Source organism: Ictalurus furcatus, chromosome 16, assembly GCF_023375685.1.
Source record: "Ictalurus furcatus strain D&B chromosome 16, Billie_1.0, whole genome shotgun sequence".
In the NCBI taxonomy this organism is placed as follows: domain Eukaryota; kingdom Metazoa; phylum Chordata; class Actinopteri; order Siluriformes; family Ictaluridae; genus Ictalurus; species Ictalurus furcatus.
This window is the reverse complement of record NC_071270.1, coordinates 21,464,833-21,491,763: the sequence shown is the minus strand read 5'-3', so window position 1 is coordinate 21,491,763 and position 26,931 is coordinate 21,464,833. Positions and strand designations below refer to the sequence as shown.

At 38.4% G+C, this 26,931-nt stretch overlaps 1 protein-coding gene across 2 annotated transcripts; it reads left to right on the top strand.

The window, feature by feature from the left end:
• Positions 1–640: 640 nt before the first annotated feature.
• bmp1b (bone morphogenetic protein 1b) lies at positions 641–26,931 on the top strand. 2 transcript variants are annotated; one of them, XM_053645735.1, is made up of 20 exons: positions 641–782; positions 6,325–6,438; positions 6,577–6,702; positions 9,238–9,355; positions 9,598–9,776; positions 10,267–10,372; positions 11,808–11,932; positions 14,762–14,877; positions 16,647–16,749; positions 17,264–17,380; positions 18,727–18,872; positions 19,188–19,383; positions 21,013–21,138; positions 21,447–21,607; positions 21,950–22,118; positions 22,981–23,106; positions 24,786–24,913; positions 25,244–25,457; positions 25,816–26,066; positions 26,744–26,931. In XM_053645735.1, exons 1-20 carry the CDS (start codon positions 641–643, stop codon positions 26,876–26,878), a joined length of 2,898 nt encoding a protein of 965 aa, XP_053501710.1. In that variant the 3' UTR covers positions 26,879–26,931. The 2 variants fall into 2 exon arrangements, with proteins under 2 accessions (XP_053501710.1, XP_053501708.1); XM_053645733.1 differs by having other exon boundaries at positions 6,325–6,444; positions 6,562–6,702.

Below are 26,931 nucleotides of genomic sequence, written 5' to 3'. Positions count from 1 at the left end.
TGATTCTGTGGTGGTTATGAGTGTATAAAAATAGTGAAATAGACATATTATTGCTGAGGTTTGAAATATCTTGTTACAGATTAAGAGCAGACATTTTTATAGATACGGTTTATCCCAAAGTCTGAAAAAATGATTGGCGTGACCAAAGTTGTCTTTTCCACCTGGAATGTCTTGCCTTATTTATTAAAATACAAAAGATTTTTTTATTTCAGAACATATGACACTAATGATGTCAAACATTTCCCATGAATAAAGGTAATAAATATGACCAGTGGTTAAGGAAAGCGTAAAATGGTTGATCACATGGGTTAAATTTATATTCAGGAGGTGGATAAGCCATGCTGTTTTGTGGGAACTAACCAGTCAACTGATGTGTCATGAGTGGTATGCATGTTTGTTGGGTAATGAAGTGAGGCGCTGTGTGTGTGTGTGTGTGTGTGTGTGTGTGTGTGTGTGTGTGTGTGTGTGTGTGTGTGTGTGTGTGTGTGTGTGTGTGTGTGTGTGTGTGTGTGTGTATGAGACTGGAAAGCCTGCAATCTCTGACTATGGCTCGCTGCCCGGGTGTGTTTTAGCGACTCACTGGTCCAGAATAAAGACCCAGAAGAGAGCTAAGCCTGTGTTCTAATCTATTGCTTTGCACATGCGGTCAAAACTCATCATGAAGTCCCAGTGGACATTTTTGCTCCTGCATTCTTGTTTATTGCTGGCCATTGGCTTAGATTTGGAAGTTAAATATCATCCAGAAACTGATGCAGTCAACTACAGGGATCCATGCAAGGCAGGTAAATAAATCATACATTTTCATATTTATATGCATATGCTTCAAATGGTGTTTCTACTTCACTGATGAAGTGTTTCTTATGCAAATGCTACTCATTTATATTATTCTGAAATCCTTTTCGGTGTAGGGCTTAGATGCGAATAATTAGGTGGCTGAAATAAAACAACAACAAAAACAACAACAACAACAACTTTTTTTTTCCCATTACATTAATTAAGCAGATGCCACAATGGATGAACAAACACTCCATTCCAAGGTTTAGATTGAGCTTCATATATAATAGCCTGTTTTTGTCTCCCAACTTGTTATCTTTAGAAACAGTAACAACCGTTAATATTTTTGTTTATTCATGGCCATTGGTTCAGATTTGTTGGCAGAAGAAAATCCTAAAACGTATCCAGTTATAAAATCATTTAAAAAAAATAAATACATCTTTATTCCAAACTGAAGTGTTTTGGGGGGAAAAAATCAACACTTGATGTTGCCTTTGTAAACATTCTTAACAGAAGGGACTGACTAATGAACACTTGACTCCTGAGATTCTTGTGCTGGTTTTACTCTGAAAGGAACAATGAGAGAGAGAGAGAGAGAGAGAGAGAGAGAGAGAGAGAGAGAGAAGAAAGACAGAATAATTGAGGGGAAGAGGAGGAAGAAGTAAGGATGAAAGGCAGACTTCTCTGTAAGAGGACGTCCCTATAATAGGAGAACTTAATTTAAATTTAATCTGCCAAATGCAAACTTGATTATATTTCTCCACAGAATATAATCCATATAATCCATGCCAGAGTGGTGAGATACGGCCAGTTGCACAGCACACAGCGCAGATTTATTAACAAATAAAGTCCAAGTCCAAATGTGGCCCACCAACAGATGTTAATTGGCCTGTGGCTTTTTTTTTTTTTAGAATATTTGACAGGTGACTCGCCAGCCAACACGCTGCAATATTTCCTTTTACCTGATGGTGGCAGCAGACTATATTAACACAGTTAGCTAAATTCTAGGAGCTTTTTCTTCTCTGACTACATCTGCAAATGAATTTACTGAATGATATTTAGTCCTGACCACAGACAAAAAAGTTAACAGTGAGACGAGGAGATTGCAAAACATTTACATTACATTTACAGCATTTGGCAGACGCCCTTATCAAGAGCGACTTATATTTATCTCATTTATTCAACTCAGGGTTAAGGGCCTTGCCCCAGGGCCCAACAGTGGTAGCTTGGCAGTGCTGGGGCTTGAACGTCTGACCTTCTGATCAGTAACCCTTTAACTACTGAGCCACCACTGCCCAAAAGAGCTGAAAACAAGAATACTGTTTTCATCGAGAGCCACAGCCAACGCATGTGCCTTGTATATCAAGCGACTGTTGCAGTAATTAAGGAGATTAATATCATGAGACAATATGAAACAAATCATGAGCAAAAAGAATATTGAGAGGATGAAAGCGCAGAGAAACTTTTTATCAAGCTTTTTTACCAAGCAAGGAAAAGCTTTCATGAATTCTTGAAAGAGCTCTTAACTAAACTGGATTTGCAACCAAACATTAAACATGATTAAACATGATTATGTTAGTTTGTCCAATTACATTAGGTCCCAAATTAGAAGTGCAGTAATTTCTATACAGTTCAACTCTTGTATACTGTCATAGACTTACAGTATTTATGGACCTGACTGTGTACGTGTCAGTTTTCACGTTGTAAATATATAGCATTATGCATCATTTATACATAATATTTTGTTGACCGACCCTCCTGTACTGTAGATACTCCTGGAGAAGCAATGTTAATGTTAATGTCATTCAGGCTGACTAGTAATCTGGCTGAAATTAGCCATGTGTAGGTGCAGTAAAACATAGAAGCTTCAGTTTGTCTGTAGCTCTGAATCAAATAAATGATCCTGTGTTTTATTTCAGTACAAATGAAGGCTACAATTCATCAAGCTTTGAAGAGCTTTGAAGCTCATGTCCTTCAAAGCTCATCTTCATGGAGTGTATAGAGTGACTGTTTATACACACAGTGTGCTCAGCACTTGTTATTAGTGACAAGTCATTTTCTCCAGATCGCATGATTGCTTGCCCACTTGTGCCTCAGGCTCGAAAGAGAATATAATCTTAGAGAAATGTTGATATTTCTTACAGTTTGGTCGCATGTCCAGTGTCACTTTGCCTTTAATTGCTAAATTATAGCCTCAACAATACACAAAGTAATTTTCAGTCACAAAGCTCAGTCCTGAAGACGTCCCTGTGCTGGAAAAGATAATAAATAAATATTACATATTAAACATGAATAGAAAACTTCTCCATATCCATAATTATACATAATTCTTCCACTTTTGAAATCCCTTTTTATTATTAGCCTTATATTATCTTATGATTTCAAAAACTCAAACGCAGCTTAGACACTAAACAACTCGGTTTTGATTGTGAATACCACACACACACATACAGTACACACACACACACACACACACACACACACACACACTCTGCCTAGGCCTTTATTCACACATCTAATAAATTAAGCATGGAATTTAACATGCTGCGTTAAGCCATGCTAATCCACTGAGCAATCACAAACCTCCATTTACAGGAAAAACACACACGTATCTGTCTGCATCTGCATGTAAATATGATTTTGAGTACACTGTGTGATTACTGAACTGATGCCTGAACAGAGAACTGTTGCCAATTTTACACTCCATTTTGACCACGTATCAAAATGTCTGAAAAAATCTTCTGTTCAGCACAGATAAGGGACATAATCATGCCCATTAAAGTTCATCTTCAGGGAGTGTGTACGGTGTTTAGACACACGGCACGTTCAGTGTCCATTATTACTAACAAGCTATGTTTTCAGATTGCATGATATAATATCGGATATATTTGGCCTTGGGCTAGAAAGATAATGACATTTTGAACAACATCAACGTTGCACCACAGCCTTCAACCCTCAACTTTCGAAATGGTGAATACCAACAGAGTGAGCTGTTCATATGAAATCTTCAAGGCGAACACATCGCTTCATTCAGTACGTTTACATGGACAACAATAATCCAATATTAACCCGATTAAACAATAATCTGATTAAGAAACTAGCATGTAAACAGTGATTATTGATGACCTTAATCCGAATAAAGTCATACTCAAAGTAAACACAAATCGAATTAAGACGTGTGGCGTATTCCTGTTTTAGTCGCAGTATGGACGTGAGTTACGGACATGTACACACCTTAATCACAATATTGTCTTATTCGGAAGAAGGTCAATAATTAGATTATTGCTGTCCATGTAAACGTAGTCACTGTTTCCATAGCAACACCTAGCAATGTTACCAATATCCTGTATGTCTTTATTGTTATATCCATTCATGCTGAAGTGCTGCGCCAACTCTAAAAGAGAAGTTCTTATGGTAGAAAACGTAACGAAACTATTAGCAAGTCTTTTTGTTTCCCAAATGTACAGCCGATTGTAGCTCTTGTACAAGAAAAAAAACAAACCTCTCATGGTGCTGAAAGATTCATCTCAGTCTTGCTGCCAAAACACTGACCATTGTTGCCTGGTTGAAAGAAAACAGTTTCTGAATGATCGTTTCTAATTTATTGTCATTGCACAAGTACAACAAAACTTGGTTTGCAACTTCCTTACTAGAAGCAGCAATAAAACCTGTACAGTACAGGAATGTAGATAAGGAGTGTCGATATTATGTTATCGTGTTATGTAGATATTATGTTATTCATTAATAACATAATGTGGATAAATGTCTTTTTTTCCCCCTGAGAACATACATTTATCCACATTGTGTAATTTATGAAGACTCTGTATCTACATTCCTGCGTGTAGTAGAATGTTTCAGAAAATAAAACAACAGTACAGCAGTTAGGAAATCTCAAACATTATTGACTGAGTAATAAGGAAGCTGGAAAATAACTTACCAGTTGTTACCAAGATGAGGACGGGTTCCCTTCTGAGTCTGGTTCCTCTCAAGGTTTCTTCCTCTTAACATCTTAGGGAGTTTTTCCTCGCCACCGTCACCACCGGCTTACTCAATACGGATAAATTCACACATTTAAAATCTATATCCCGTGTTTATATGTTTCTGTAAAGCTGCTTTGAGACAATGTCCATTGTAAAAAGCGCTATACAAATAAAGCTGAATTAAATTGAGATGAATTGACGTAGACGGTCTACCAGTTTGACCAGTTCGGGCTGTGTTTTGGCAGCTGGTATCCAGTCAGACCAAGCAGGATTTGTCAGCAGGTCATGCTGAAAAACGTACCCATGATTTAAGTAGCTGTGTTGGTATAGTTCATATAGGACATTTTAAACCGCTAAATGCAACAGTGCCGTAGTTATTCAGTTATACATTTCATTCCTCATGGGCATGTTTGTGTTTGTGTTTGTGTTGTTTCCCAGCTGATTCACTTACTTCACCAGTGTTTAAACATACAGAACATGTTTCATTGCCTCGGAGCTGAAGGATTTGAATATAGCTGGGGGAAAAAATGTAATCTCTTAAAACATCTAGAGATTTGAAAGTGTGCAGCCCTCCTGTTTTACTCTCACAGTTAGAGTAGAACATGTGCTGGGTTTTCTAAATCCCTTAGCAGCAGGGTTTCAAATTTCAAATTTCAGTGCTTTAATTAAACTCAGGAATATAGGAACATCTGAATTATACCGAACATCTGTATAAACGGCTTTATACTGCTATATACAGTATATTGATTCTGATTAATGAACAAATTGGTTTATAGATTTATTTATAAGCCCATTTTATAAACTGATTTTTATGGATTTGTTTTATACTGCTTAATAACTCATGTAAAGCTGTCAGAAACAACCGGACCTCGGTATGGTCCCACTGATAACACTATTATTATCAAGCACGTTATTATTAAGTGTGGGCTAATCTAAAGTGAGAGAGACCGAGGTAACGAGAGACAGAAAGAGATAGATATAAAGATGAAAAGAAACAGAGCTGCAGATTGAGATGGAGGAAAAGAGACAGAAACACAGATTCAGATAGAGGCTGAAAGAAAAACAGAGGACTACAAAGAGACCGCGTCAGAGAGAAATAAAAGGGGGCAGAGGTGAGGGCTGTTATGCACACTAAATGTATTCTGGTCAGCAAACGCCAGGATAAAAGAAACAACGTTTGCTTCCTGTCTTTTGAACTAGATTGATTCTTGGTTTTGTTTTGACATTCAAAAAAAAAGTTTGCTATCCACTGCACTATTATTATTAGGTAGCTTAGCTAATAAAAGCAAATGACCAAACTCAGAAGTCTATATTTATAATTACTTTACAATATGGAAGCTACAGTTAATGTCAAAAGGCATTAGCTTCACACGGATCACTTCGTCACGACCAAACACTATGAATCTGACTGAAAAGACCACAATATTGTCCTTTAAGTATTTGAAATGCTATCAGTTATTTAAAAAATCCACTTACAAGCAAAATGAATGGATTTTTAAGTGAGAAGATAGTGCTTGGTGATAGTGTTAGCTTGTTTCTAACATTAGCTGGTGCTGTGGTTGTGTTTCAGTGGCATTTGTAGGAGACATCGCTCTGGACAAGGATGACTTGCGCTTCTTCAGACGAGAACGGACCGGGAAGGACCTTCAACACACCACCTCACAGTCTAATAACACTGTCACAGGTGTGTGTGTGTGTGTGTGTGTGTAGACTACAGTATGTTGTGATTGACTAACCAGCATTTATGCTCTCATTGTCCAAAAACAGTGCAGTGTGTTCTTCCTTCCTTTTCTTTCCATTCTATCAGCCAACAGAAATGGAGAAACGGATGCCGCATCCAATAGGAGTCGACTGAGCATTTCTCGTAGGAAGAGAGCTGCGACTGCGAAGACTGAGAGAATTTGGCCTGATGGAGTCATTCCTTACATCATCAGCGCCAATTTCAGCGGTGAGACCTCCTCGTAATGACACACACCTAAGAGCACGATTTCACGTTGCTCCATTACAGCAGTGATGTCACCATGACGTTGATATGTTTATGAGATAATGGAGCTCACATGAGAAAAGAGGATCTTGACTCTATATCTGTATCTGATCAGATATACATTACACAGTGAAATTCTTTTCTGCTGGGGTCAGAGATGATACAGCGCTCCTGCAGCAGAGAGGGTTAAGGGTCTTGCTCAAGGGCTCTTGGGAGTGGCAGCTTGGGAGTGCTTGGCAGTGCTTGAACCCACGACCTTCCAATCATCAGTAACCCAGAGCCTGGCAGTGCTGGGGCTTGAACCCCTGACCTTCCTATCAGTAACCCAGAGTCTTAACCGCCAAGCCACCACTGCCCCCAATAAGAGTGATGCAAATCAGTCACTGGCTGTATCTCAGTGTGCAGTCTGTACTCTACAGTGATGTTGATCTGTTTACTAATCCACTTGAATTTAGATGGTTGGAAATGATCCTTAAGATTGAATTAAGTTTTTAGCCAAGGAATTGACACCAGTAGGCATAAATGGCTTTCTATTAGTGCACTGCCTTAACATCCCATGTAGTGCATGTAAATAGAAAGTAGTGTTGTTAATCACAGATGGCTTCTCATTGTAGCCATAGTGCACTATTTGCATATCATATGTATCAGACTATTATCAGAAGAAAATTTCAAAAAGCCCACATGGAAATTTTCCATTTTAGCCTTGTAAAATATGCTTATGAACACTCATGTTTCCTAAAAGTTTTAGATAAGATAATTTTTTACATTTTTAATCTTTACACAATTTTCTCCCATTTTTAAAAAAAATTATAACTACACTGTATGGCCAAACAAATACGTATATCTGACCATCACACCTCTATGTAGTTCTTCCCCAAACTGTTCCCCAAACAAAGTCTGAAGCACAAAATTGTATACAATGTGTTTGTATGCTGTAGCATTACAATTTCCCTTCACTGGAACCAAGAGGTCCAAACATATCCTAGCATGACAATGCCCCTGTGCACAAAGTGAGCTCCATGAAGACATGGTTTATCAAAGTTGGTTAAGGTGGAAGAACTTAAGTGGCCTGCACAGAGCCCTGACCTCCACCCCATTGAACACCTTTGGGATGAACTGGAATGCTGTCAGGATTTTTATCGTCATGATCTAACAACGATAAGGCAAACACTTTTCTATTGTCCCACTCAGGAGCCTTAATTTACTTATTTAATATGCAAGGGGAAAAGGGGTGTTCCTATATGTAATACTTTCCACTTGGACTCAAATGGTTTAGTGAACTATGCAATGAGTTAAAAATGTCAATTTTAGTAACATAATATCAAGCTAAATATATTTTAAATAATGAACATTTGAATGCAATTTCTAAAGCCACAATAGACGCTCGACCACATTTGGTAGTACTTCCTATTGGAGCGGTTTCAAATGGCTTGCCATCTTCGTCCTTTTAGCTGGCCTGCATGTGCAATATCAAAGTTAATGTACACATTCGCGCCATCTACACCCACACATGCCCGACAATATATAAACTAAATGACAGTTTCCTAAAAAACAAGGACAGAGCCTGAGTGCTCAAACAGCCATCTGTAATGACCATCTGGATGCATTAACAGGATAAACACTGATCACACATCCACTACAAACTGAAAAAACATCTGGATATGATTTATGAACTGTGCCATCTGTCTGTTTGCAATAATTACGATATCTTGAGCTAGTAGTAATTCTGCAGCATCGGATGCCAGCTTTTGCATTTGATTTTAATGTCATTTTAGATTTCGATTATACCATGGCCAGAGAAAAAATTTCTTATATATTGGCTGTCAAATCTACCAAAAGTAGCATCACCTGCACATATTAAACTGTGTAAGTATGTTAGAATGTAACTTAGCAACAATCATAAATAACGGTTTATCAAAGGCTTATTTTCAGGCCCAGAACATGTAAGGTACCCTAGCTAATGATACATTAGACAATACAAGGACAAGCTAACGTCAGTTACTCTCCCAAGATACGCTTGCAAGCCAAAACTAGCTTTGCTATGGAGGTAAATATGGTCTGCCTACTGCCTTCTATGGTCTATAACTATGACTTTCACCTAAGACAAGCAGATGGACATCTTTTTCCTGCAGCAAACACATCAGATCATCTGGTTTACTCACGACAAAAACCCTTTAATGACTTTTTGTTTTTTTGTTTACATTTTTCATTGCAGTGATCATCCATAAAGCTTATTATGCCACAATGTTTAAAAGTCGTTTTAAAGAGTGTTCAGACGTACCATTTCCATGTGCAGAGTGTGTAGATTCCGATCTGATTGCAATCTCCAAGCTCCTGAAGCTTGTGGCCAGAAAAGTGTACAAAAGATATCAGATGGTCTTATAAACAAAGCATCTGAGGCTGATGAGATAAAAGGTGATGATGAAATAAATATGCTACATTGATGCAAATGAAATATCTTGGATTGAAACAGTTTTGGTTTGAAATTCCTCTTCTCAGGCAGTCAGAGAGCCATCTTTAAACAGGCCATGAGGCACTGGGAGAGACATGTCTGTGTAACCTTTGTAGAAAGAATGGCTGAGGAGAGCTACATCATCTTCACATACCGGCCATGTGGGTAAGAACAGATATTAAGGTTTGTTTTTTCCATTCTTGACCATATTATCATATTTTTATGTGGCGAATATAATAATTGAATGGTCTCCATTGAATAGTATGTGTAATGCTCCTTTTAACTACCCTTAGAACCCAGCTGTCCTCTTGCTACCTTCTGAACCACACCCCAGATTTTATTTCAGGACTGCAGACGCACTATGTGTATTTCAGAGGCAAAGTTTTTGCTTGCTTGTTTGTTTTTAGATGTTGTTCTTATGTGGGTCGGAGGGGTGATGGACCCCAGGCTATCTCCATTGGCAAGAACTGCGATAAATTTGGCATTGTGGTTCACGAGCTGGGTCATGTGATTGGCTTCTGGCACGAACACACACGACCCGACCGAGACACACATGTCAGCATTATTAAAGAGAACATACAGCCAGGTAACACTCTGTCTGTGACACAGCTGTACTGTAGCATGGATACTATAGATTTCATAAGATATGACAAGATGAGATAAAATAAGATACGGTATATTAAGTATAAATAAGGTACCTTTATACAATGAGATGTTTGAATCTAAGAACTGTTGTTGTAATCATAAAGACGAAAGATACTCATACTGAACAAACTTCTATAGTAATCTATAGTCACGCTATCCAGTGCTACTCAGAAGAGGATGGGTTCCCATTTGAGTGTAGTTCCTCTCAAGGTTTCTTCCTCATCTTAGGTCATGTCAGAGAGTTTTCCTTGCCACTGTCACCTCTGGCTTTCTCATTTGGATCTAAATATAAAGCTACATCTGTATTTCTGTTAAGTATTTCTGAGAAAATGTCTAGACAAATATGAAACTGAATTGCATCTAAATGAAATTGAACTGAATTGAATAGATACACATCAGCTGTGTTGGCTTTCACTCGGTAATGTGTGTAGGCCAGGAGTATAATTTCCTAAAGATGGAGCCGGATGAGGTGAACTCATTAGGAGAGATGTACGATTTTGACAGCATCATGCACTACTCCACAAACACGTTCTCCAGGTGAGATAACCTTATAGCAGTCCGCTAAATGTATTCTTTTCTTTATTTATGCATCATGATAAAACGCACAGAAAGAGAGAGAGAGAGAGAGAGAGAGAGAGAGAGAGAGAGAGAGAGAGAGCTCATTCACAGCCAGGCTTGTGATAGACACAACACATAAATGTAATAAATAAATAAATAAATAAACAGTGTAACAGATGGAAACTATTACCCTAATCCAAACATTCCTCTAATGATTCTTTAATTAAAAGTAAAGGAGAAAAAAAAAAATTTAAAATCCCTGTGAGTTAGGCTATAAGATCAGGTCGTTACACATATTTATACAATAGTGATGTGAATTTGGTTTCTTTTCAGTGAGTCTGATTATTTGTCCTAGCTCACCTTTTTTTTTTTTTTTAACCAGACAAAATTTGGGATAATTTGACCAGTGATTGTTTTTCTTTGCCTAACTATGCTTGAAGTTGATTCATGAAATCCTGCTGCCTCATACACATAGTTAAGAGCCAAACACACAAATAATTATTTATTCTAAAGAACAGCTCCAGGTGCTGAGAAAAATATTTTTTGATTAAGTTACACTGCAAGAGTAACAGCAGTGCCTACATTAATTTTTTTTGTCAAAAGTGAAAACTAGAAGAGTATTACATGTATATATGAATATAAGCTGGCTCTCAATGTTCCCCAAAACAGCTGACTCTTTGGAGACATTAATACTACATAGACCCTCTGCGAATTCATTCGGATTAATAATAATAAATTCATTATAATGTAATATTCAGACACAAATCTATTCAGCCAAACAGATTAAGCGCGCTGTAGTTATTAGTGCCCCGGGTGAGCACATGGAGGCGTAAATGGATTATAGAGGTACAAAGCTGTTTCATACCGAGAGCCGACCTAAATAAATGAAAACAACATCCAGCAGCATCTCCTCGGGGGTTATTCATAGTTATATAAATATATATTTCTATATTAATGAACACAGAACTCTGCAGAATCGAGCCACAAACAGCAATCACAACATCTCCATCACCTCCAAAGAGAGAAAGAGAGGGATGGAAGGAAAAGATGAGGCAGGGAGAGAAAGGGAGGTGGAGAGACACTGTGAAAGACAGAGAGTGAGAGAGAGAGAAACAGGGTAAAGTAATAAACAAATGTAAATAAATTATTTTAAAAGAGCTGTATATAATGTATTACGGAATATATGTAATATAATTAAATGTATGTAATATATAAAATAAAAGCCTAAAAGAGAACTAGGAAACTTCTACAAATCAGAGTCACCATGTGTCCTGCTCCAGTCAAGAAATTATGTTACATAAATGATAGTTATTAGATAGATATAGATAATATTTCCCATATACCATTGTACAGTCAAAATGATCTGTTGAAAATATATATATATTTTTAAATCAACCCTACACATGTATTACAGAAGCACCCTCCTTGATACGATTCTGCCTCGGTATGATGTGAATGGAATCAGACCCCCTATTGGTCAGAGGATGAGACTGAGCAAAGGGGACATCACTCAAGCACGGAAGCTCTACAAGTGTCCTAGTAAGCGCGTTGTTATTCTACAGGGAACAAATGGTCCCAGTTCTGATTAGTTCCAACTCTGTTCTGATTGGCTGAGAGCTGCAGGAACAACAATAATATCATATTTAAGGGAACGTCTCAACATTCTGTTAGCGCTATCAAAAAGAGCAAATAAACAGCAGCGTTTATCACCCTTTGTTTACGGTTTATGGGTAGATGAACATCACAGTAGACAATTTCACCCACCAATTCTCACTTGGGAGAGCCATAGACATGGACCCTGGGCTAAACAATTATTTAATGTCAACCCCAATTCCAAAAAAGTTGGGAAGCTGTGTAAAATGTAAATAAAATGTAAATAAAAACAGAACGCAATGATTTGCAAATCTCATAAGCCCATATGTTATTCACAAAGAACATAGAAAACATATCAAATGTTTAAACTGAGGGAAAAAACAAGGTAATTTTGAATTTGATGGCCGCAACATGTCTCAAAAAAGTTGGGACAGGGCAACATTTATTTACATGTTACACAGCGTCCCAACTTTTTTGGAACTGGGGTTGTGTTTCATATCGAAATCAAAATGATAAAGAATTGTAAGAGTTGCGTGCAAACCCTGCATATGCTGTTTCTGTGACAACTTACCTATTAAGTAAGTAGAACTTACTTAACTGACAACTTACTAATGGTAGCCGTTGGATATTTTTGTTCCTTGTCTTTGCAGCAGTTCAACCAATTCAACATACATTTGTGCAAGCCTTCTAATCTGGATTGTGAACGATCCATATATCTTGTGATAGCTGTCTACACCTTTATCCTTAATAAAGTTTTATGATCTATGACTATACATTCATATTTACGTACTTAATCTTAATGTTGTTCCACACTCTAGGTAAGACCCATCTGTTTTAACTTCACTGTCCATCCGTGGGCTACTTTTTGGATACAGTCTCGGCCCTTTCTGAGTATGTCCCCAAGCCAATGGAAGCATCTATATTTGATATCTAACACCACACTGTGACGGTTGGTCTTTTTATAGAGCTCCTTGTTCGAGATCTTTTCTGGTCAGAAGATGTAGCAGATGTTCCTGAGGCATCCATTGTGGATGGCGTGGATAGGTGAACTCAAATAATAGAGGGGGTCACCATTAACTGTGATCGGTGCTTCTGGTGTGGAATTGATACACACTGTGTGTTTTTCCTGTAGGTGGTCATTATTTGAGGAGAGAACAGCAGGAGAGTTAACAAAGTCTAGATCTTCTAACTGGGAAAAGTTAGTTCACTTCATATTTCTAGGTTTATCTGATGTAGTCTTTCACATGATCCAGTTGATAATAACCAAGAAGAAGATGGGAGAACTAATACACCCCTGTTGCACACCTGACTCCCCCGGGAACCATTTTGCGAGGTTTCAATGATGACATTGCATTGAAATAGCTGGTACAACATCCCAGTCAGTGTGAGCAACTTTGGAACTCCATATGATTTCAAATTCTTCCATAGGGTGTCACGATGTAGGCTATCAAAAGCCTTCTGGATGTCGATGAAATTTATGTAAAGTGGGGTACTCCATTCCAGACACTGCTAAATGATGTTTCTCAGGGGAAAAAATCTCATCTATACCTATATCCTCTTCTTTTGCTGAATTCTGTTTGCTCTTGCATCAGCTTGGTGTCAGTGGCTGCATTTGGTGTCCACTGGGCCAATAAGGACTCTGCAGAAGACCTTTGATGGTGTAGAAAGCAATGTAATGCCTCACCAGATTTCACAATTCTGGAGGTTGCCTTTCTATGGGAGTTTGACAGTCAGTTCTTTTACCCAGTCTTGTGGAATTGTACCTTTTCCTACATGGACCTGAACAGTTCTGTGGACACCTTTGTTGAAGTTGTAAGGTCAGCTTTCAACAGCTTGGCGTAAATGGAATCAAAGCCAACAGCCTTCGCACTCTTCATGGCTTCAACAACATACCTGACTTCTACTTCAGTTGGGGGAGTAATATCAGTGTCAACATATTGTCAATATAATGATGGAGGGTTAGCAAGATGATTGAGAACTTCACAAAAATGCTGTACCCATATTTCTACCTGCTTGTATTCTGTTGTGAAGGTTTTGCTGTTCTTACCTTTGACAGTGGGCAGAGGGACTGGTGTTCCTGCCACAGAGTTACTTGTACACAACACTCATTTCACCTCTTGCAGTGGCATATTTTGGTTTTCTGTCTGACTCCTCTACAAAAGATCTTCTGTCAGTTCTGGCACTCTTTTTTATAGACTTTTTGGACCTAATCCCAGAGCCTTGGTCTGATTGCTCATCGTCTTGCCTTTTAGTGGTAGGTATTAAAAACTCCTTTTTCTTGTTCTTTCGGTAGTTTAAATCTTTAATGGTCATTTCATCATAGATGTTCTTGATGGAGTCCCATTTGGTCATGATGTCTGGGTTCTCATCAGCTGTGTCAGCCAGGACACTGAAATGATATCTCAGTTCCAAAGTAATCTCTTTGTTGGTGTTGGGGCATTTCAGCTTAGCAGTCAAGGAGTTTCCTATGATGGTCGCTGTCACCAGATAATAATCACTGTTGATGTCTTGGCAAACTCTTGGAGAGACCTGCACCACTTCCAGTCAGTTTGGTTGGTTGTAAAACCATTAGGTGACTTTCATGAGAGTTTGAACATATTATCTGGGACACTATATGAAAATTTTACCTGAGCAACTTGAATTACTCATCTCCTATTTTTTTTCAATATTTTTTCCCCTCAGCTATATAACACCTTAAAAGTCTATGCCCTGGGTACGGATGAAAAGTGATGGACTTCATTTCCTGTGACATATGACATTATGTTTTGTGAGCAGAGTGTGGCGAGAGTCTGCAGGATAGCTCTGGAAATTTCTCTTCTCCTGGATTCCCTAATGGCTATGCCGCTTACACACATTGTGTATGGAGCATCTCTGTTACACCTGGAGAAAAGGTAAACCACACAGACACAAGTGTCAGGTGCAACATTCCATTATAATTAACAACACAAATCCTCATGTTAATCCAGGTTTATACTGTACAATTTTCAGCCTGATTTTGCTGTTACTCATCGTAAAATCAAACATTATACAATCATTTTTGGGTCTTAGGATACATAATGTAACATGTTTTCCAGTGGGTGAGTAACATTGCGACCAATGAAGTCAATAACAAAGATTGTTGTAATAATTTGTAGTAAAATCTCAGCATGTCACTGCCGATATGATACTTGTCCAAAAAGCCACTAAAAAGAAGATAATGGTACATGTTACAAATAAGACAGTGGCGAAATGCGTAAAGTAAACAAATCATGCAATCATGTAAACAAATCAGCTCAAATCAGCACAAGCTCACTTTGAATTTTTTTTTCTTTTTAATAAACATGCACAAGTCTGGATAATGCTGATTAATGACATAAGCAGAATGTAGTAAGGTCTATTGGTACACAATCATTATCATACAACCCCAATTCCGAAAAAGTTGGGACAGTATGGAAAATGCAAAAAAAAAACAACCCCAAAACCCAAAAAGAGTCATTTGAAAATTCTATTCACTCTATACTATATTGAAAACACATTATTAAGACGTTATTTGATGTTTTACTTTGTGAATTAAATTTATTTCCAGAGAAGTCGGCGGCGCTTCTGGACAGTGTTGATGTGCGGCTTCTGCTGTGCACATTAAAGCCTTAACTTGCATCTGTGGATGCAGCGATGACTGGGGTTGAATGACAAAGGTTTACCAAAGTATTCCCCTTGTCCGGATATCCATTACAGACTCATTACTGTTTTTAAGACATTGACATCTGAGGGATCGGAGAGCATTCAGAAGTGGTTTTTGGCCTTGCCCTTTACGCACCGAGATTTGACTGGATTCCTTGAATCTTTTAATTATATCGTGCACTGTAGAAGGTGAAATGCCCAAAATCCTACAGATTTTCGACCCATCCTTGCTCTTGAAGGACTAGGCGATTTTTGGAGGCTCATTATAGACTATGATTAGACGATTGCCTCACCTGTTTCACATCACCTTCTTATTTCAACTTCGCTATTAGTCCTAAATTGCCCCTGTCCCAACTTTTTTGGAACGTGCTGCATGCATCAATTTCAAAATAAACGTTTATCTTCAAAAAACTATACAGTTGATTAGGTAAAAACAACAAATACATTGTCTTTATTAGTTTTTGTTAAGTCAAAGTACATTTACAAATCACTCCTCTTTGTTTTTATTAGCATTTTCCATACTGTCCCAACTTTTTCACAATTTGGGTTGTATAACCTGACATGGAGAACACTTGTTAGTCTCTTATAGAATTGGACCAAGCTTTTATTGAGCTCATCTCTTACATTTCAGCAAGTAATCATTTTAAAAGGCAGCTTAAAATCAGATTTATTCAAGGTGTCCCTCAGGGCTGTCTTTGCCATTATATAGAGACCAACATTCAGTCAGTCATGACAGGCTGTAATAGATGATCTCAATACATTTTTAGCCCAATACTATAAGAGACTGTGAAATAACACGTGTTCTCTATGTGGGTGAATTCTAACCTATGGTCTCGTATTGTGAAAACTGTGTGCTGGTGCAATTTTTACAGTTTCAGTAAGTGGAAGTTGTTGATTTCAACAGAACTGCTCAATAAAAGGCTGACACTTTCTGCCCTTCTCTAATCCCTAAATCGATCTCTCTTTTTTTCTGTCCTCATTGTCTTGCTGTCTGTATTAGATCATCCTTAACTTCACCTCCATGGAGCTCTACCAAAGTAATCTTTGCTGGTATGATTATGTTGAGGTGCGAGATGGATACTGGAGGAAATCTCCTTTAATAGGTATTTCACCTTACTGTAATGTTTGCAGCTGATCCGTATTGATCAAACATACATTACTTAAAACTGGGACAAATTGGGTAGCATACATGTACACCCCTAACATACATGTACAGAATTTGACGAGGCACTGAGCCATCAAGGGCATAGTTTAAGTTAAATGTGATTATCTATTATCAAACTTGATCATGTCACACTAGCATTTGTTTTCACTCCTTCAGCTCAACATACTGCATAGCATGAAACTATTGTGTATAATTTCACAATAAAAAAAGTCAGGCTGATTTTACATTACTTGCATACTTAGCTAGCAAATTAGTATCAGATGAACAGCTAGTGCATTAACATTAGCTAAACTGCTTATGCAGCTGGCTAATTCTGGACATTTCTGAGATGCACATTAGATATTGAGCCAGTAGGGATACTCACAGAGATATTGAGTCAGTCGGGATGTTAGTTTTTGAAATAATTCCAGGTTTGGACTGTAAAATGCTTATATCTGTGTTTTTGGATTCAGGCCGTTTTTGTGGGGATCAGGTCCCAGAGTCTCTCGTTTCCACCAACAGTCGTTTGTGGATTGAGTTTCACAGCAGCAGTAACTGGGTCGGAAAAGGATTCTCGGCCATGTATGAAGGTACATTTGAAGTTTGATTCCTGGAGCCACGAGGTTGATGTAGCTAAAAAGTAAGTTTAGCTAAATGCATTTCTGAAGCATCACACACTTGCCTCAAACAGCTTTGTCGTAGTTGCCATTTTGAAGCAAAATAACTTTCTTTCCCAGCACATAAATTTACTGTGCCACCTCTAAAACTGAAGAATTAAAGACATTATTATGGCTTTGTTGGATGGCTACATTCTTGAAATATCTACCCAATATTTAACCAGTGCTGTGGAACATTTTGGCACAACAACCCTGATATCCACCTTATCCTGGCATTATCCTGGATACCCATCACTAGCTTTCAGGTTTCCAAAGTATGAATTTTATATTGCCAGTGTAAGCAGACACACTATGTGATTATCCTAGGTCTCCCCTAGAAGCCACAGTTCCTTCTTCTGTAGAATTCACCACTTGTCAGTCCCAGGTAGATATTGCAGCCCAGTATCAGGATCTATTAGAGGTATTTAATTAGCAGACAGACTTTTAAATTCCTCCACATCACCCCTATGACTGGCTTTAGATCTTATCCCCGGTCTCCTGTGAACCAGAAGACAATAGAGGAATACATAAAGAAAGCTCTGGAACAAAGTTATATGAAGCCATGGTGGTGGAAAGCCATGATGACTTGGCGGTTAAGGCTCTGGGTTACTGATCGGAAGGTTGGGGGTTCAAGCCCCAGCAATGCCAAACTGCCACTGTTGGGCCCTTGAGCAAGGCCCTTAACGCTCTCTGCTCCAGGGGAGCTGTATCATGGCTGACCCTGTGCTCTGACCCCAACTTCCTGACATGCTGGGGTATGCAAAGAAAAGAATTTCACTGTGCATATGTATATGTGATAAATAAACACTCATTATCATTATCCAAGTAGTCCACAGTTGCAGGTTTCAAGAAAGCTTCATCCCTTACTTATCACAAAATGCCCATGGTCCCTTATTGTGGTTGACTGTGATTGACCACACAAACACTCTCAGAGCTGGGGATCAATTCTTCATGGTTGCTAGCTTCATCACACTGACAGCTTTACCCTAGGCCTTCCATAGTCCCTTGAGTTCCACACTCTTGGAAATCCTGTTCCCACAATCCTTTGCTCACTATCATGCCCATGTCTCTGATTTCCAACAGTTAAAATCGTTGACGTTCACCAGCCTTCTGATTAGACTCACCTGTTTCTCTTTCATTCAGTGTCTCTCATAGCCTTCAATTCTACACAATTATCCCTTGTTCTCTGGTTTGTACAGATTTGTACAGGGAACAATGAGTACATTTCATTTACTTATTATTATTATTATTATTATTATTATTATTATTATTATTTGCAGCAATGTGTGGTGGGGAAATGGAAACTGACAGTGGACAGATTCAGTCACCTAACTACCCTGACGACTATCAGCCCAGTAAAGTGTGTGTGTGGAAGGTGACAGTGACTGAAGGGTTTCACGTGGCACTTTGCTTCCAGGCATTTGAGGTGAGAAAGGTGCCTATACAATATTTATAACTCTGTAAAGAACTGCTGCTTTACACACTGTGACTGTTCTGAGTTATCTAACATTTGACGCCATACATGGTGATGTAAGATAGAAACAGCAGTCCAAATAAAAACCACATTTCTTTCCTATTGTCCCTCTTTGACTGAGAGAAAAATTGTACAGTCATGTGTGAAAGTCTGACTGCACACTAACAGAACCTCAGACACTTTTGTTACATTTTATATTTTTGATAAATGCTAGTGTGCTCCAGTTTGTGTCGCTCCAAAAATGGTCATTTTATTTCTGTTGCTCAGTTGGAGAGACATAACAGGTGTGCGTACGATTATGTGGAGGTGCGTGATGGTAGCTCGGAGAGTGACCCGCTCCTTGGACGATTCTGTGGCAGCCAAAATCCCCAAGACATCAAAAGCAGCTCCAACCAACTCTGGATGAAGTTTGTCTCAGATGGTTCTGTTAATAGAGGTGGATTTGCTGCAAACTTCTTTAAAGGTACATTTGAGTTCAAAATGGTTCTATTAAATGCCCAAAGTTCAGGGTTTCTACTGTTTTTATTATTATTCTTCATCCTACCTTCTATGAATTGTTAAAATCTCCTGACTCTTGGTAGACTTCTTTCTATCCAGACACTGCTTATTTATATCTTTGTTTGTTTGTTTGTTTGTTGAGTCAGTTTATCTAGTACCTTACTTACACCCAATGTGTATAATTGTATAGAAGTGTATAAGGTGTATATGGCCAAAAGTTTGGACATCGGATGGACATCTGACCATCATACTCATACAGTGAGGGAAATAAGTATTACACATAACTTCATTTATGGACTTTAATGTTGTGAATTCTTTATATGTGTGGATTTCTTGAGTTAATACTGATGTCTGGTGAAAATTTCATGTGAATAGCCTCATTGGAAATATATTTACTGAAAAAAATGTTGATGTGTTAAATATTTATTTCCCCAACTGTATATGCTTTTTGAAGAAGATGTAGTCCTCAATCTCAAGTCTTCTGGGAAGGCTTTTCACTAGATTTGGAAATGTGTCTGTGGGGAATTACCCATCAGCCACAAGTGCATTAGTGAAGTCGAGCCAGCCATTTCTTCATGGAGCTCGCGTTGTGCACAGGGGCATTGTCATACTGGAACAGGTATGAGCCCCTTAGTTCCAGTGAAAGGAAATCTTAGTGCTGCAGTGTACAAAGACATTCTATACAAGTGTGTGCTTGCAACTTTGTGGCTTTTGGCTATATAATGTATGCAACACAAAGTAACAAAAAAAGAAAATGCAGGAAGAAAAAAAAAACCCCCACAAGAAATACAAAGAAAAGTCTAGCATGTGTGAAGAAGAAAGCTTTCAACTGACATATGAAAGAAGCACTAGAAGTGCATTTACAGTGGAGATCATGGCATTAAATGACCTGCTACCTTTTAAAAGCCTGGTGTGCAGTACAAAAATGTGTCTGCTTCCAGATGCTCATAAAAAACTGCCAGGGCTTTGAAAGTAATTAATAAAGCCTTTAATTTCAGTCCAGGAATTTCTCCAGCTGTACACTTCCATAACTAAAGACTTTATGAAATACTCATGGCTATCCTGTCTAGGCTATATTCACAAAATGTTCATGAACATGCGTAAGAGAATTTTTTTTGTAAACACAATTTCTGCAATTGTTCTACACCTTTTGCTCAATATCCACCAAATTGTTCCCATTTGTGAAAGAAATTGTATTTTGCTAAATTGCTTATCATTGCACAAGCAACAATAGGGGACATCAAGAATGTCAAATTACCTTGAAGTCGAATCTTTATCAAAATGTACAGTTGCACTACGAATTTACCATCGAACAATTGTTACAGGCACACTGAAAAAGACACGTCATGTAAATATATGTGTGACAATAAGTTAAGAACAAAGCAATGATACTTTATTGGAAGGGAAAGGTGGCATACACGAAAAGTTACACGATTATAAATAAAGTTCATCATAAGCAATTTAAATGATTAAACCAGAACTGGGTTAAGGTCAACTGTTATGAAAAATGATTCGAGCTATTCATGCAAATGCAGACTTTGTGAGGATAATTAAACATTGTTTTTAATCATGTATGTTGACATTTTCTCTGTAGAGGTGGATGAATGTTCCAGACCTGATAAAGGTCAGTGTATTCAGAGGTGTATTAATACGCTGGGTAGTTATCGGTGTGCTTGTCACCCCGGATACGAACTCGCCACGGACCGACGCAGCTGTGAGGGTGAGGGCATATTAATTCAAAACAAAACACACACACACACAAAATTCATCAAAGACACACAATTCATTGTGTCCTCACACTTATTGTGCTTGGAGCCACCAGAAATGCAATGTTTTACTGATAAGTTAATTGTTGTGGTGTTAATTTCAGTGCAAGTGAATAATATGTTATCGTCCCTACTGCTGTACTGTATATTTAAGAGGTATAAGAGGTATATTTAGTACAGAGTCTGGTTAAAGAAAAATATGTTGTTGTACTGTATGTTGATGATTTTTCTTTCACTGTGTGTGTGTGTGTGTGTGTAGCAGCTACATGTGGAGGTTTCCTCACTGCGTTAAATGGCTCTGTGTTCAGTCCCGGCTGGCCTCATGAATACCCGCATAATAAACACTGTGTGTGGCAGCTCATTGCTCCTGAACACTACACCATCACACTGCTGTTCCACAGCTTCGACACAGAGGGCAACGACGTCAGTGTGTGTTTGTGTGTGTGTGTGTGTGTGTGTGTGTGTGTGTGTGTTTATAAAGCTTTACCAATTTTAACTTTATCAAGCATTAATACGTGCTGCGTTCACACATGCAACATTTAACACTGCATTAAAATTGCTGTGATAATATTAATGATTATTAATGTAATATATTATGTATGAATTTATCTATATGCCTGTGTGTGTGTGTGTGTGGGTTTTTTTTCGTCTTTATTTTTCATTATTTTATTATCGGATTATGTGAATTATGAATGATGTGAGAAAACATTGCAGTAAAATGTGTCAGCTGGCTTTCATTGCTCTTCCTCTGGATGATTTTTTTAGGTGTGTAAATATGATTATGTGGAGGTTCGCAGTGACTCCAGACTCCACGGGAGATTCTGCGGAGCTGCAACTCCAGAGCCGATCACCTCTGACTCCAACATCCTGCATGTGGAGTTTAAATCCGACAGCACCGTGTCCCGTAGGGGTTTCACAGCGACTTTCTTCTCTGGTGAGCTAGCTAGCTGTCTGGGGACAATTCTCTGGAAGATCTATTGACAGACAGACATATAGATGCATGGATGAATGGATAGCTAGACAGATATACAAATAGACAACAAAGAGGAAAGAAAGCTTAGTAGTGTCTACTCAGCGTGGCTCAAGGTCCCTTTCCAGAACCTTCAAACTAACTGTCCCTCAGTGGTGGAATGAGCTTCCAACCTCAATCCGGACCGCAGAATCTGTCACTATCTTCAAAACACAACTAAAGGCCCACCTCTTCTGTGAGCACTTAACTAACCCCTAACCTAAATAAATAAATTACTCGTGGGTGCACGGTGGCTTAGTGGTTAGCATGTTCACCTCACACCTCCAGGGTCGGGGGTTCGATTCCCACTGTGGCTCTATGTGTGTGGAGTTTGCATGTTCTCCCTGTGCTGCTTGGGTTTCCTCCGGGTACTCTGGATTCCTCCCCCAGTCCAAAGACATGCATGGTAGACTGATTGGTGTGTCCGTAGTGTATGAATGGGTGTGTGAGTGTGTATGTGAGTGTGCCCTGCGATGGATTTGCACCCTGTCCAGCGTGTACCCTGCCTTGTGCCCGATGCTCCCTGGGATAGGCTCCAGGTTTCCCCATGACCCTGAAGGATGGATAAATTACTCTGGTGCTTACACCTCTACTCTGCCTATTTTGCTTCTCTAGAACTTAATTAAAGATCTTGTATAGTAGCACTACTTGTATTGATCTCTGCTTGATATATTGCTTTGCTTGTATTTCATCATTTGTAAGTCTGCTAAATGAATAAATGTAAATAATATAAGAACATAAAATGTAATATACTAGTAAACAAAACAATGTGTTTATTCCCCTCTAGATGTGGATGAGTGCTCCAGGGCGAATGGTGGGTGCCAGCACGAGTGTGTGAACACATTTGGGAGTTACAGCTGTCAGTGCCACAGTGGATTCATCTTACACACCAATATGCATGACTGCAAGGAAGGTACGATCTCACACACACATTGCCCTTACACACTAGAGTGTGCATTTCTTCTTCCAGTACAACCCAGCCTTTAAAGCAGCCAACAAGTTCATACAATACCATGTAGTCCAGCATGCTTAAGTACTGTGCAAACAGTTTTCCTTTAAATGAAAGAAGTTTCCTTTCTGATGAGTTTCTGATTAAACTGCTACAGTTGCTGAACTGTATGTCTGATGCCTCCCACTGAAGAAGGGTTGAACTAACACAATGAAAATAAATCCAATGGAAGAGGGTCTTCTCTGGATTTCCTCATTGATTGCATCTCTCTCACAAGAGAGCGTAAACAACTCATGCAAGGACGCAGACAGCTGTATATCGGAGAAACCTAGGGAAGATTGATTGCTCATTTTGTCGAGCACAAAATAGGACGTATCCTTTCCAGTGGTGAGACACTTCATCAGCAATAGATGGAGACAAATCTCTTGAAACTTGAAATTACATCATTTTTGACCTCCCTGCATTTGCACTACAAAGTAAAAAACAAAAAAAACCATGGACACCTCCATGTTAATATATATATATATATATATATATATATATATATATATATATATATATATATATATATGTATATATATATATATATATATATATATATATATATATATATATATATATATATAGACAGTATATGCTGCCATATACTGGAGTTCCTTTCTTACAAGCCTCTGCAGGAGGCCAAACTGAAATGGGTATCTCTGAACACAGCCTAGCAGTCACTAAAGGTGAGACTGGACCAGTGGTGACTCGTCGAAAGGTTCCAGAGAAAGACGGCTGTATGACAGCTTTTTTTATTGCAATTTTCATATATACCACTAAACGAGTTTGTTTGAACGTCTCAGCATGCACGCAGACATGCACAAGAACGTATCTACGTCATCCTCAATCCCCTTGATGGTTACATGCGCAAGATTATTTTTTTGTCCCTTTTGTGCTATGCCTTTATCACGCATCCCTCTAAGTGGAACACTTTCTGACAATCACTATGAGAATTAATGTCATGAAACCGATGCTATTAGCAGTAAACCGTGACCACACTAATTATGGCAATAGCTCTGTGTAACAAAAGGTCTGACTGCGGAGTGTAGTCAAGAATGCATTAATCATACTCGTGTGTCAGACGTCACACAGAGAGTCCAGTATAGGGGAAAATGAATAATACCACATTATAAGAATCGGAAAGTACAAGAACACAATGCTCTTGATTAGTTTATCAAGAGTAATATGGTGCTTTTGTATTCCCGCAAATTTCTTCAGCAGTTACTGAAGTGATTGAATTCAGTTTCATTAGTAACTTGGAGCACGTTCACTGTTTAAAAGTGAGTGTACAGTCTACAGATCTCATCGACTGTTCGCTTTGCATTGTTCTGAAGGCTATAACTGCAGCATTGCAGCATTAAAAAATGATGAAAAATGCATAGATATATATAGACGTAAAAGTTTAATCCAAAAAAACACACTGGAATATTGAGCATAATAATATTGCATAACGGCATGACAGTTTTACAAGTTGGAGAATTCTTGGTTTTGTTTATTATATAAACTGGGGGACCGACATCCACCATTTAAACCTTCATTCAGATGGACAGTTTTGCTGAAAGATTGTTTTTGTTTTGTTGTTGTTGTGTTGGTACGTTCAGCTGGTTGTGACCATGTGATCACCAGCATGCCTGTATCCATTATGAGCCCCAACTGGCCAGATAAATATCCCAATAAGAAGGTGTGCACTTGGGCCCTAACCACTACACCAGGCCACCGAATCAAACTGGTACGTCCACGTTTCCTGTTCATTTATCTACTAGTGATGTTTTTCTTAACTGAGCGTATTGACACTCCCTGGCCTTTACATACACCTTCATCATCTTCAACCGGCTTCTGCCACAGAATGAACAAAATAAACTTAGTCTCTTCTGTCATGTGATTTTTGAATATGGGGTGTCTCATTCTTTTCTACAGGTAAACAGGAAGTATTGTGATGATGTAGTTAGTAAATCATAATAAAACATTAAACAGGTATTGAAAATACAGTCTAGCATCCCAGCACCATTTCCCTATATATATATATATATATATATATCAATCACTTTCCTTCATTTAGGCCTTTAATGAGATCGACATGGAGAGCCATCTTGAATGTTCCTATGATCATCTGGATGTTTATAATGGCCCCAACGATGCATCGCCCAGTTTGGGACGTTTTTGTGGAAGCAAAAAACCACCACCTGTTATTTCCAGCACCAACAAGATGTTTCTACAATTTTTCTCTGATAATTCGGTGCAGAAACGAGGCTTTGAGGCATCTTTTACAACAGGTAGCTAACAGCAAGTTATCTGTTGAACAAGATTTGCAAGGTTAAACAGTAAATTAGTTAGACTATAACCTATAACTGTATGGGGTAGATACAGTTCCTTGAGGCAGGTACATTTCTGTGCCTGCAGTCTCCACTGCTAATGCCATTGGGTAATGCAGAAGAAAGGCTATAGCCACTGCTAGGAAAGCAAATATTTTATTGCTTTGCTAAGGCTAAGATAATAACTTAGTAGTAATAATAAAATTAATAACTTTACCTCATGTCCGTTGCCTTTCTAAACCGAAAAGATTTGATAGGAAACAATATCTTGCAATATTTTGTAGAAATCTGTCCTTTTTTCTTCTTTTCTGTCCTGCAGAATGTGGTGGCGTTCTGAAAGCTGAGGCGGAGCCTGGAGATCTGTACTCTCATGCTCAGTTTGGTGATAATAACTACAGCACAGCTGAGGAGTGTGAGTGGGTGATAGCAGCTGAGAAAGGATTCGGAGTTAAGCTCATCTTTAACATCTTCGATTTGGAGGATGAGGCAGAGTGCAAGTACGATTACATGGAGATATTTGATGGAACTGACACTAAAGCACCACGCCTTGGGCGATACTGTGGATCCGGGGTAAGGATTTTATTAATCTCCATCTTCCTACAATTCCCCAAATATCCCTCAAAAAAACATTCATCTCTATTAAAAAAAAAAAAAAAAAAACTCTATCATGTCCAAAATACCCTTCAAAATATTAGTCTCCCCATAAACCTCTCTCAACAATCGATTTCACAAAAGTCACCCAAATGTCCTTCCAAAAAACTTAAATCTCCCAATAAATTCCCCATTAAAAACCTCCATCTCCCTAATATCCCTAATTATTTATAAACTTCAACTTCTGTAAAGATCTCAATCTCCCAATCTCCGAAAGATCCCACTAAAAACATCCATTTTACCAACAACACCCACTTGAATCCTCATAAAACCTCCAGCCCCCCTTTAAAATCCTGCAAAAAACGTTCCCTTAAATCTCTGAGCCCTCATCCAACCCCTTACTCTTATTTCATCATAATCTCTCAGTGTTTGTTGTATAAATCTCAAAATTAATATGACATATTTCTTAAAGGTCCCCTAAAACCCCATTTAAAACTCGCCCAAACCCCTCTAAAAAGTACTAACTCCATACTCCCACCCCCTCAAAACAAAATCTAACTGTTTCAGGCATATCAATGAAGAGTGATGGCTTCCTGTTGAAGAAATTATATATATATATATATAATATGTGTATATATATATTTTTGTTACTGCAGCCTCCAGATGAAACTTACTCAGCCGGGGATGCCATTGTCATCAAATTCCACACAGATGATACAATCAGTAAAAAAGGATTTCACATCCAGTACACCAGCACCAAATTCCATGACACACTTCACACCAGTAAGTGACTCGTGGTAGTGTTCCTGGGATCTGTTTTCTCAGTGGAAATGTTCCTTCAGAC